This window comes from Motacilla alba, chromosome 14, assembly GCF_015832195.1.
Source record: "Motacilla alba alba isolate MOTALB_02 chromosome 14, Motacilla_alba_V1.0_pri, whole genome shotgun sequence".
NCBI classification, from domain to species: Eukaryota; Metazoa; Chordata; class Aves; order Passeriformes; family Motacillidae; genus Motacilla; species Motacilla alba.
Window position 1 is genome coordinate 8,206,799 of NC_052029.1, and position 12,575 is coordinate 8,219,373.

At 43.8% G+C, this 12,575-nt stretch overlaps 1 protein-coding gene across 5 annotated transcripts in view; it reads left to right on the top strand.

Moving 5' to 3' along the window:
* XYLT1 (xylosyltransferase 1) overlaps positions 1 to 12,575 on the top strand; it is a 179,360-nt gene that overhangs the window by 147,768 nt on the left and 19,017 nt on the right. For 3 of the 5 annotated variants that reach the window (XM_038151853.1, XM_038151855.1, XM_038151857.1), the window contains 4 exons: positions 1,784 to 2,000; positions 4,126 to 4,302; positions 6,877 to 7,139; positions 10,511 to 10,706. In XM_038151853.1, coding sequence (XP_038007781.1) covers positions 1,784 to 2,000; positions 4,126 to 4,302; positions 6,877 to 7,139; positions 10,511 to 10,706 — 853 coding nt within the window. The remainder of the gene's footprint in view (positions 1 to 1,783; positions 2,001 to 4,125; positions 4,303 to 6,876; positions 7,140 to 10,510; positions 10,707 to 12,575) is intronic. The other 2 variants (XM_038151854.1, XM_038151856.1) reach the window with 1 other exon arrangement.

Sequence of the window (12,575 nt, forward strand, 5' to 3'; positions counted from 1 at the left end):
TCATGTCACACAGGCTGAGGCAGTTTCTATGTAAAGCAGTTTTTGCTGTAGCCAGGTGGCTTTTTTTGTTTGAGGTTTTCTATTGCAATCAAAGAACTTTCCATTTGAAAAGGAGAGTAAAGGGTGATAAATTGGTAGAGATAGCAGTTGAAAGAAATTACTTCGTGGAAAAAAACTTTATGTTCCTATGTAAATATAGTCGATAAAGTTCTGTTATTTTCTTAAAATAATTAACTCTAATGAGCATTTAGTTTTGAAGAGAAATAAATAAATGACCAAACTTTCAGGCACATTAATATTTGATTTGGAGATAACTGCATAAATATTGAATTTGAAGATTACATTCCAGAGCACTGCATTAAAATTGCAAGACTTTTCTATTATCCTTCATAATGGAACATGAAATTAGAAACTTGTTCATGGAAAGAAAAATTTCTCGACTCTCATTTACGCATTTTCAGCACTGTTGTGTTAAGAGAGGAGCTCTTCTCATGCTGTGAAAAGAGACATAGCTATCAGTAGGACATAGACCCTGAAGTCATTTACGGTCCTTTTGAAAATTAATATGCACCATTTCATAATTGCATCTCAGTTTTTTGATTGGTATAGAACAGAACTTGAACCAGGGAGTTGGCCTATGGGGTTAATGCTCATGTTTCCAGATGCAGGACTCCAGAAAGCTTTGGTGCTTGTTTTTCCTTATCTTTATTCTTTTCCCTTACCTTTAGTAGCATGTGTTTCAGGACTACTAAAATGTCATCTTGGCTTGCTAATCCTGAAATGCCCTGGCACAGCTGTGTGTGGTTCAGGAAGGGAAGGCTGTGCCCCTGTCGCTGTGGGTGCCACAGCTGGTGTGATCCTGCAGGTCCTGCACCCAGGGAGGTCTGGGGGCTGTGGGCTGCTCTGGCGTGTGGTCAGTGAGCATTTGTTACTGCTCAGACCATGTGGGATGTGTCCAACTCTCACACCCAACCAGGGTGGATGGAGCTCAGCTCATCTCAGTGCTAATTCACAGCTGCCCTGCTTCTCCTTCAGGGAAATCATTCCCAAATGGAATAACAAACAGAAACCTGGATCAGACAGTCTCAAAAGATGAGTGGGCATTCAGTCCAAAGTGTTTTCAAACACAGATTGATTTCCCAGCTTTTCTTCTTTTATATTGGTCTCAAATAATTCATTTCCATAACTCTGCAGTTCTGCAGTTGCTCCTCTTATTCATGGTTCAGCAATAACAAAACATTGCTCCCCAGAGACTTGAAAATGGAGCAAACTTGTTCATTCTACAGCAAAGACCAATACAATGGTACTTTTTCCTTATGGGCTATATCCCTATAGAAAAATTAATGACATAATAGCACAGGAGAAAATTGGTCATTTTACCTTTATGTACATTTCCCTGGTTTTTAAAAACTGAATTTATTTAGAAAGAGAAGAATGTGTTTAGTTCCTGTTCATGTTGCAGTTCTTCTGTGGTGGTTTCTTCAGAGTTAATGAACATCATGGACTTTCCTGCCCTAGAGCTCTGTCACCTGCACAGCCTTAGGACAGCAGAAGGTGTAAATGATGTTTAAAAGCAATCTGTTGATCTTTGCCTCTGTAACAGAACATATAACTGATTAATCATTTATTAAACCTCTCTACATTACTTATGAGTAGAACAGAAATATAAACAAGTGACCTTTTGATCCTTTTTTGTTTGAGAAAGTAGCTTTTTTATTTATAAAGCTCCCGACGATAGCAAAATACAAATTAACATTTAATGGCTGCTCTTGCATTCCCTCAGATTTATCAGAAAGCAGGGGCTGGATCGGCTCTTCCTGGAGTGTGACACGCACATGTGGCGCCTGGGGGACCGCAAGATCCCAGAGGGAATCACAGTGGACGGAGGGTCGGACTGGTTCCTCCTGAACAGGAAGTTTGTGGAATATGTCACTTTTTCCAATGATGACCTGGTGACAAAGATGAAGAGGTTTTACTCTTACACGCTGCTTCCTGCCGAGGTATGAATGCAAAGAATCCCTCTCTGTGCTCAAACCTGCAATGTTTGTGCTTGTCCCAAAGAGCTGACCAAAATCAGAGGGGCTTTCACCTGATGTCACGGGGCTTTGGAGCATCCCACAGTGGGTAATGAAAATTTTACTCTATAATGAGCAAGCCCTTTAGTGTTGGAACATCTTTTGCAGTTGTTTATTGCCTTGTTTGTTTGTGGCACTTTTTTGCTAAGAGTGGCTTTGTTTTGTTTCTCTAAGCCTATTAATCTGTTACTGAACAACCAAAAATCCAGCTGCCCTTTGCTTGCAAATTGTTCCTGCGCAAAGCTTTTGAAGGATATTGGAGATGGCGAATTGTCTTCATAAGTAGCTTTCCTTGCTATTATCCAGCACTTTTCTTTAAAAATATAAACCCTGCAAACAAAGGTTTATTGTTCTGTTCAAAACTCAGCCAGAAGGCACAGTCACAAATCATTTAGATCACTCAGGAGTCGCTCTGGCTGCAAGTGATGCAGAAGGGGAGTGCACAGCAGTGTGGGGTTTTGCCTGGCGTGCAGCAATGTGTCAGCAATGTGCACTACCTGCAGGGAGGGCACAGAGCTGTGGCTGGCAGCCTGTGCTACACCTGCCCCAGCAGGTACACTGCTCCCTTGGCTTGCCAGCCTCTGCTCCACAGGCTGCAGCAGACAGCCAGCCCAAGGAAGAGCTTATCACTGCCTTCAAACCCATAACTGCCTTGGTTCCTGAACATTTTGAGGGATGGATGACACTGATCTTGCAAATCTTGCTCATTAGCTTCTGGTGGAGCACAGCAATTGTTATCTTTTGGAAGAGGTTTATTATTCCCCACACATGTGGGGAATCTTAATCTTCTTTTAATCCCGTTTCTGTTAAAAATCACCTTTTCTCTCTACTCTGATAACCTTTTCATCCATTATCTAGAGAAATTCCTGTATTGCTATTAAAGGACACAGGGCAATGGGTAATTGGGTAGGGTTTTTTTTCCCCTCTCGCTTGAATGAGAATGCCTTTATGGGTTTAACCAAACAGTTCAAGCATAAAATCCATATTCACTGGGCTGTCATTTAACATTAAAAAGGGTAGGGGGATTATTTGGGGGCCAGCCATGATAATGTTATGCTGGTTATTTATAGATCTTACTATTGCTGATTTTAAAGAGAAGTTACTGCTCCAGAAATGGTCTCTTGCAGGGCTAAAATTGATGGTATTCCAGAGCTTTTTTCTACAAGGTTTTCTTTGCAAGATACATAGCTGGTTTTGTAAAATGGCCCTGCCTTCACTGACCTGTTAACCTGCTATATGAGTCCCCATTAGGCATGGTTTATGTAATAGCTGTTATTATGATGATAGAATTAGGATTGCCCAATAGGAATTCCATGCTGCCATGAGTCAGCAAATGAAGACTTATGATTTCAGACGTAAATGCAGGAGGCAGAATGTCCTTTTGGTGCCTAGGGTGAACTGTGTGTTTCAGAACAAAGCCACTCAACAAGCAATGCATTTCAGAGTGCTGGAGATAGACACCCACATAAGAGCTGTCTGAGACTGTATTTTTGTCAGAGTAACCAGGGTGATGGTGCAGTTTTGACAATTGTTTTGGGAAACAACTTGAAATATGCCATTAGGACATTGTTCAGAAAAATAGTCCTAAATCTGTTAGACCAGGGAGCAACTTACAGAAGGGAAATAATGGGCATTTCTCAGACTTGCTCATACAGCTGAAATAAAAATAAAATGATTGCTGGTACTGGTGCCTTTCCTAGAGTCCTTTGGGCTGCCCAAAGCTGGTCATTGTAGAAGTGCAATTATTCTGTGCCAGGTTATTGGAGCAAGACCTCAGCTTGCTCAGTGTGTTCTTACAGTTGGGTTGGGTCTGTAGAGTGCTGTGATTTTTCCATGCTCTGTGGAATACAGGCACAAGGAGTGTGTTTCATATGTGGCAGAACAATAGAGCTTGTTAATCCTGTCATTTCAAACTGGAATACGTCACCTGCCTTAGGTTTGGGCCCATGAGCTGAAGTGAAGGAGAAAATGGATGTTTGAGGAACTAAATATGATGATGGGCTCAAGTTTGAGGAGCTAAATATGGTGATGTGCTCTGTGTTTGTTGCAGTCCTTCTTTCACACCGTGCTGGAGAACAGCCCGTTCTGTGACTCCATGGTGGACAACAACCTGCGCATCACCAACTGGAACAGGAAGCTGGGCTGCAAGTGTCAGTACAAGCACATTGTTGACTGGTGTGGCTGCTCACCCAATGACTTCAAACCAGCTGACTTCCACCGGTTCCAGGTAACTGAACACACCTGCAGAGGCTCTTCCCCCTGTACTGGGTGTGCAGAGCTGGCTGAATGCATGGCTGCAGCAGGGAGAGGGAAGGGAAGCTTTGACTCCATCAGGCAGGTGAAGAAAGAGATGTGAGGAAGCTCTGATCTTAACTTCAGGAGAATGAAAGATAAGTTCTCCTATGTTTTGGCCCTGGGGACATACCACTGCATGGTAAGGTCACAAGGCAACTCTTTGGACTCCTTGGCATTGGTAATTGGCTGTGCTAGAAAGGAGGGAAGCTTGACACGTCTCTGACTGTACCACTATTACTTGGTAACTCTTGTGAGTTCATTGCAAAAGGTTTTCTCCAATGTTCCAGCTCAGGTGCTTTCATCATTTCACAAAACTCCTAGCTTTCAGTGTTAAGCAATGTTTATCATCTTTAAAAAAAGCTTAGAAGTTGATCAGTGTGCGTGCTAAAGACTTACGCAGCACAAGGCAAATCCATTTTCGTTATTATATTAATCAGCACGATCATATTAAAGTTTATCTCGTGATTTTGGGAGCCTTAGTCATGAGGTTTTGATCACCCAGGTTTGGCAGGACTGTCTTGAAGGGTTTAATCAGTTCCTTTGTGATAGTTTCCTCAAGGCAGACATGAGAATGAGTCCTGTGCTCTGGGGTGCGCTCAGTCTCGAGGCTGTATCCCGCCTGTGCATCTTCTATTGAGAATGAACAGCCACTTGTTTCAAGGTCACCAGATTTGCAATTCCATCCCTCCAGCTCCTCGGGGTTCCCTACATAAAGCATGCTTGTTCAGGCTTTGTGTGGGATGGGGAATGTGTTACCCTACAGCACAGAAATGACGACTGCTCTGAAACAGAGATCTTTTCTTTACTGTAATGTGCTGTCTACCAGGCACACTTGAAGTCAGTGACACAGGCACTCACAAAAAGAGCAAATGAGATGTTATCTAAAAGAGGCTTTGCTGTCCCAAACACCAATCCCAGGGAAATCTCCAGCACAGAATAAATGGCAAGTCTTTAAAAACTCCTGCCAGACGGCAGAGCCTGACCTGCTCCAGGCTGTGAACCCACAATGACATTTCAGAAAACAATCAGGTAAACTGAGCTGGAAAGGAAAGTTCAAAATTAGAGTAGATGAAAAGGCAGCTTCTGACACTTTCTGGTAAGAGAGCCCCTCACATGAGCACACAGCACCAGAAGGCTGGGGCTTGCTGTTCCCACGGAGGCACAAAGCGAGCCGAGATCACAAAGCCCACAGCATGCGCCATCTCAGAGTGAAACTGAGCATCCTCAAAAGAATTTTCCAACCATCTGGGGCACTCTTGAACTCCTTGGCACCTCAGGACCTACCCATGCTCAAACATGAACAAGGCAAAACAAAGACTTCTTGAAAGCTAATGGCAGTTGAGTAGCATATAAAGCAGTTATGTGCCCAAGATTGTGTCAAGCACTGAGAAAAAATCTGGGCAGGACCACTCAGAAGTAAAGAAACCACAGCCACAAATGGCACCTCTCTCAGAGACCTCTTATCACTTTCTGGCAGCAAATCCATACACAGAAAATGCTCTGCCTCTTCTAAGCCTCAGTGCCACAGTATACTTTGCTCCCTGCATAACATGTGCCAGTGCTGCACTGTCTCCAGGCTAACACGGGGGTTTGGAGGGCATTCCCCACCCCTCCTGCACTTGGAGAGCCTTCCTGAGCCAGGCAGCACAGGGTGGCTGTTGGTCTGAAGGGGTTTTTTTTGAGTAATTATGTAGTTTTTAGGTGAATCTTAACATCACTCCTAACCATGAATGGTCCCAAAGGTGATATTTTAAGTCATCTTTGACCGTGGAGAGAAACAGTTCCTGTCCTCAACTCCAACCCATTGCTTAAGACAAAGTGTCATGTCTGAGAATGGGAACTCAGTGTCTATCATTGCAATGGGCCCCTGGCTGGGTAATAATTAGCATAGACTCCATGATTCACAGAAGGTTGATTAATAATCTCTTTATTAAGAAACCTATTGCTCTTATAGACAGTTACAATACAGCTGGACCTAATTGGTCCTCCAGTCCAAACACCATCACCATTGGCTAATTAACAAACCACCCTTTGGTAAACAAATCTCCATAACACATTCCACATGTTCACAATACCAGGTGCAGCAAGTTAAGTATTTTTTTCTCATTCTTTTCTCTGATCTTCTCGATGTCACCCTGATTTTTTAAGATTTTCTAAGCCTTCTGATGTTTCTATTTTTGTAACAAACTTTTTAATACATTTCCTATAAATAACTTATTGGTTTACATTCTTTTATGGAGAAGGAGAAATTTGATAGATTGTTAGTTTATCTAGTGTCATTGGAGAGGTGGCACTTTCACCCTGCAATCCACTGTCACTTTAAAAAATCTATAAATGTTAGAATCAGAAAATAACCCCCCTTTTTTCACCCTGAGAATAGCAGTGCATATGTGTCGTGTTGTTTCACATCCTACAGTGACACCTCACAGCCTTTGTGAAAGTTGTGTTTCTCTCTGTGACCAGAGAGCTGCTGCCACAAGTGTCTTTTCCTGTCCTGTCCCAACAGCAGACTGCCAGGCCAACTTTCTTTGCCCGCAAGTTTGAGGCGGTGGTGAATCAGGAGATCATTGGCCAGCTGGACTATTACCTGTACGGGAACTACCCGCCGGGCACGCCGGGGCTGCGCTCCTACTGGGAGAACGTGTACGAGGAGCCCGACGGGCTGGGCGCCCTCAGCGACGTGGCCCTCACCATGTTCCACTCCTTCTCCCGCCTGGGCCTGCGCAGGGCCGAGACCTCCTTCCACGCTGCTGGGGACAACAGCTGCAGGTCAGTGCCGCCTCTGCTCGCCGCTCCAGGGGACGCAGGGACCGCCAGGCTCCGGGGGAGGCTCGCTCTGCTCGGCTGTGCTGGCTGCAGCCTGCGGCCGCAGGCGGGGCCAGGCAGCTGCAAGGTGCACAGCGCCCATTTCCAGGAATATTTATGTCCATAATAAAGCGTTGGTTATTCTGGGTTGACATTATGTGACCTGTTTGCTGCACTTTTAAGGAGCTCCTCTCCAGCCTGATGAAGACTGACAGGATCCAGTTGGGCAGTGCTACCCCCGCTGCTGCGTTTCCCTTGATTAATTTCAGCAAGTGTATTATAGCCTCAGCTCCTAAACCCTCCGTGTGATTGTAGCAGAGGTCATGTTCACCTCTATTATGCTTACCAAAAGCAGAGGACAGGATTTCAGAACAAATCTGAACACAGGCAGGTTAATGGTCCTTGCTTGTTTGTTCCCCTGGGAGCACACATGGAGTGCAGAGAGCTTGCTTGGCTCAGTTCACCTGCTTGGTGCAGTTCTCTGTGCCAAAAGTGCTGCAACTGGTAAGATCTATTATCATTGAATACATAATATATATATATAGGTGTTTATACATCTATATGTAGGTAGATCTATTTATCTCAAATGAAAGTCCTTATTCTTTAAAAGGAAATTCCCCCTATATTCTAGATTCCTTTTTCACCTACAAGCCTGGCTAAGAAGAATTCAGTCTAAAAGGGATTTGAAGGAAGAATTCCTGAAGTCAGACTTGCATAGAAAAGGCTCTCTCTTCATGGTAGATGTCTGCTGCCTACAAACACATCTGGAGCTGTTTAGATTCAAAGCAGAGATGGTTCCTCTTTTCAAGTCTTACTTTACCATCTCTTAATTCCATCTTCAGAATGCATTTCTGGAGCCTGCCCTTTTTTATCCTAATAGAAAACACATAGAGCCTAAGTCAGCAAACACTCCATGTGCTTTGATGGATGGACGTTGCCCCTGTTGTGTTCTCAAGAGGGAACCAAATGTGCCTTGACCTTCCTAAATTAGTCATGGAAGTGCTGAGCAATGCCCCATTTAGAAAGATGTGGCGATAAGTGCTCCAGATTCCTATTAGACTTTTGTCAGTGAAGGTTACCAGTGCAAAGCAATAAAAGATCAATAACAATTAGATAGAAATAGTCACTAGTAGCATGCCTTCCTTATATGAAATAAAGGCAGACCTAAGGAAGTCCTGGGTCATTTGTCCTGCAGAGTGAAGCCAGCAAAGAGGATGGGGACTATGTGTAACCAGTACTGAAAAAATTTGACAATTACTTTGGTTCTCAGTCCTTTTGCCAGTATTCTGATGCTGATTTATATCAATTATCATTTTTGTTTCTGAGGAACTTTCCATTGCACAGGAACTCAAGGTGCTTTTCAGGCTTGCTCACATTATGTATAGGAGCACCATGACTGCAGCTGTCTCCAGGATAAAGCACAGCTCCTTTACAGCAGGCTGGAGCCTCATGAAACAGTGCAGGGAGGAATTGCAAACAGTGATACGGAGCGGAGGCTTCGTTTTCATACCTACCTGAGCCCCTTCAAGACACCGTGAGTCAGCATCCAGTTCAGATCAGAGAAAGATGGCTGATCTTCAGGTTTATGATTCACATCTCCTCTCTTCTGATACTGTGCTGTCCTTCTGGGTGTTTGCACTATACCTCTCCTCTTTCCCTCTCGTGGTTTTGCATGTCTCTAATGCAGCAATGGCAGGCTGGATTTGGGCTGAGCACCTCGACAGTGCTCCCTTTGCTGTGGGGCTGAGCACAGCCCCAGGCCGGCTGATCCTGTGCATGCAGCACCCCAGCTCATGCTGCGAGGAAAGCGGCTCCTGGATCCCCCTTGGAGGCAGGGCCAGGCTGCCACCCACAGCAGCCCAGGAGATGTTTGTAAGAGCAGCTGCCTTGCACGCTTTCCTAAGGAGGGCCATCCCACAGCCTCACAAAGCCATGCCCCCCACAGACTGCTCGGGTACCAAAGGAGATGGAGTGTCAGCATCTTCCGTGGGAGCAACGCTAATGTGTGATTCAGATTTAATTCATTTTTTCCATCCCTAGGCATTTTTACTCTCTGCTGCCAAGAGGCAATTTACTCAGTCTATTTCAAGGATATTGTAAATATTTGCTGCTGCACACATATAAAACAGGAGGTCTTAGTACTGGGAACAGAAGTCAGATTGTTGCTGGCATTGGCTGCGTAGCTTTGCAGTGGTTTTGCTCGGTCCCTCAGTGCTGGCCCTGTTGTACCCTGTCTTCTTATGTTGATTTCTCCAGCTCTAGAGAGTTCCTGCTGGGGTGTTGCTGACTCGTGCAGTGGAAAGTCCTCCTTGGTGCTCATCCTTAGTGCTCATCCTTTGATTGTGGTAACAAGCCTGAGGAGTCAGGCTTAGCTGACTTACTGGGAAGGTGTGATCTTGGTTGGTTTAACTTGTTTTGCAGTTAATGTCAGTGCTGTAAAGTAGAAAAATATTCAATTTCTGAGCTATGAATAACACATTTTTAATTATTTATGCATCCATATGTACCCAAACATTGCTACAGATGTTTCTGAGGCCATAGCAGACAATCAACCGTACACTTTAACTATTTGAAGCTGTGACTACAACGTCTTTAAATCTCAACTGCAACTGAAGTCTCCCAGATCTCTCAATGATTGGTTTTGCCCAGTTATTTGACCTTTTTCAAGGTTTTTTTTTTCTTTTTTTTGATTATGAGTAAAAAAATCACAGCAAAATCAATCTCAAGTCTTTGAAGAATGTGGAGTTTTTTTCCTTAAAATACAGAGACCTAAAATGGGGACAGGATCCTGGTGTCCTTTGCTGCAGTGCCAGCCTGCAGAGCCCTGCCCTTGGGGAAGGGGTTTGGGAATGGAGGGGCCCAGAGATCAGTGCCTGGTCACACAGCACTCCCTGCTGTCCTGTGCAGACAGGCACTGACCCTGCTGGGGCAGGAAAGGCAGCTCTGGAGCACAGGCACGATCCTAGGGCATCCTTTATCCCAGTTTATCTGAGCAAACAGTGCTGCACCCCAGCAATCTCTGGGTGTCTCTGGGTGCCACTTTCTACCAGGAGAGGTGGTGAGGGAGAGGAGCTCTCTGGCACACAGAAGGACCAAAGAACTTTGAGCTGAGGATATGGAATTAATGAGCCTGTATTCTTAGTAACATGTTTTTATGTTACGGGGTAATCGGAACAGCCTAAAAATATTTTATAATGAGTCATGAACACATTTGAAATCTCTTAATGTACAGTGGTGGATTTTCCAGTTGAAATGAGTGCTTCTTAAGCCACTAGCTCCAAGTAAATGGAGATTTCATTCTCTTACATAACTGATGAGCATGTGCTGTTTTACAGATACTACCCCATGGGCCACCCAGTTTCCATCCACCTTTACTTCCTTGCTGACCGCTTCCAAGGCTTCCTGATCAGGCACCACGCAACCAATCTGGCTGTCAGCAAACTGGAAACTTTGGAAACGTGGGTGATGCCCAAGAAAGTCTTCAAGATTGCAAGTCCACCAAGTGATTTTGGGAGGTTGCAGTTCTCAGAGGTGAGTGTTCATAGGCACCCATGCACTCCTCTGGCATCATGAGAGTGAACACTAAATCAGCAGCCTTTGGAAACTGTATTTCCATGTGAATTTGAGGTGAGAATGGCTTTCTAGCATAGTGTACGTCCTCAACATAGAAGGAGACACCATTGGCAGTTCAGGTCTGTGGTCAACACTCATTTCTTACATTAATCTGAGTGTCCTCACTCCCTTCTGTTTTAAAAACAAATGGAAAGCTTTTGTTGGTGTCAAAGGGGCTTAGTAATTTAAAAGTAACTTAAAAGTTTTGCCACCATGTTTGTTGCGAGTGCTGTGAAAGGCTCCTGGGGAAAATGCCATTTTTCTGCAATTCCAGATGTAAATGGTGACATGTTTAACTGTGTCTCTCAAGAGCACACTGGAAAAACCTCTCAAAATTAGTGGTAGTCAGGTACTGATACCACATGTGAGCAGAATATTGATGTTGTAACACAAAAGAGAAAATTATCACAGCAGTGGCTGAGATTTCCCACAAATCCTGTCATTTTTCTAGAAATTTGTCCCAGTGTCTGTCATAGAGTACAAAAAATCTACATAAAATATATCAGGAAAGTTGACCACTAATAGGACCTGACATCTGTGTTCTGTTTTAAAGACACAATTGTTTGAGCAGTTAATTTCATGATTTTTCTTGTTAAGCCGCAAATTTCAATTAAGGTATAAAATTGATTGAAGAAATGTGTTCCAGTCATTATGGCTAAGTCCATAAATTACCATCTTCTTGGGCAATTAAGAAATGCCTAGGTGGGATTCAGTGTTTTGGTGTGCATGGCAAATCCATGACACTAATGTGCCATTAAAGAGATGGATGGAAAGTGTGTTTCATTTATCAATGTGTCGGATGGTAGCCTGCCATCTCATGCAGTGATAAATGTTCATACAAGCTCCAATTCTTGTGATTTGTGGGAGTATTTCTTCTGCTTATTTAGTACTTTTAAGAATTTACTCACTGGTGAGCTTTTTTGAGCATAAGGAAACATTTTCTTCTGTTTGAATCTCAACAAAAAGAGTTTTAGTGGCTGCTTACTTGTTTTCATTTTATTTTCCTCACCTAACCTCTTTAATTGTCCTCTCCTTTAATAGATGATTCATATTTTAAAAGACCCAGACATACAAAGTAAATAATTTAATTTTTTAATTTTTTTTTTTTTTTTACTTTCTGCCTTCCCTTGGCCTGCAGGGATCTCTGCCACTGAGCCAAATAATTGTCTCAGTTACCCTGCTATAAATCCAGCATTAACTTCTTCAGCTTCAGTGTGGCTGGAAAGCTCTGATCTGCTGCTGCTTATTAAAATGCCACTGCTTTGTCAAGGTCCAGCATGTGGAAAACAAACTTAGCAGTTTAGCTAAGATGGAAGCATCAGTGTTCACAGAAAATAAAATTAAGATTTATGCTTATTGGGACATAGAACTGCTTGTTCTTCAACAACTTTCACCCCATGATCTGGTAGGATTTTAAAACTGAATGGGGCTATTTTAGCTGGGAACTTTCTCCTCTGTCCCAGCTCTCAGCACTGGGGCCAGCAGGAAGAGCACACAAATATGCTGCACTGAATGTGCTCCCGAGTGTATTTGTGACCCTGGTGCACAACTGAGATTGCAGCAGAGCTGATGGGATCTCTCCAGCCCCTGCCTCCTGCCCTCTGCTGCTCTCACACTTCACTTCCCAAGGAGCAGATTTCACCCCACACCCTGGAAAGACAAGTGGGAAGCCATCAGCCAGCTGGGCTGCCCCACACCTGCGGGGGAGTTCGTGACAGCATTTCGATGGCACATGGCTCCTGCAGGCTGAGTCAAAGAAAATAAACTTACAGGAAATCCAAGAGATGA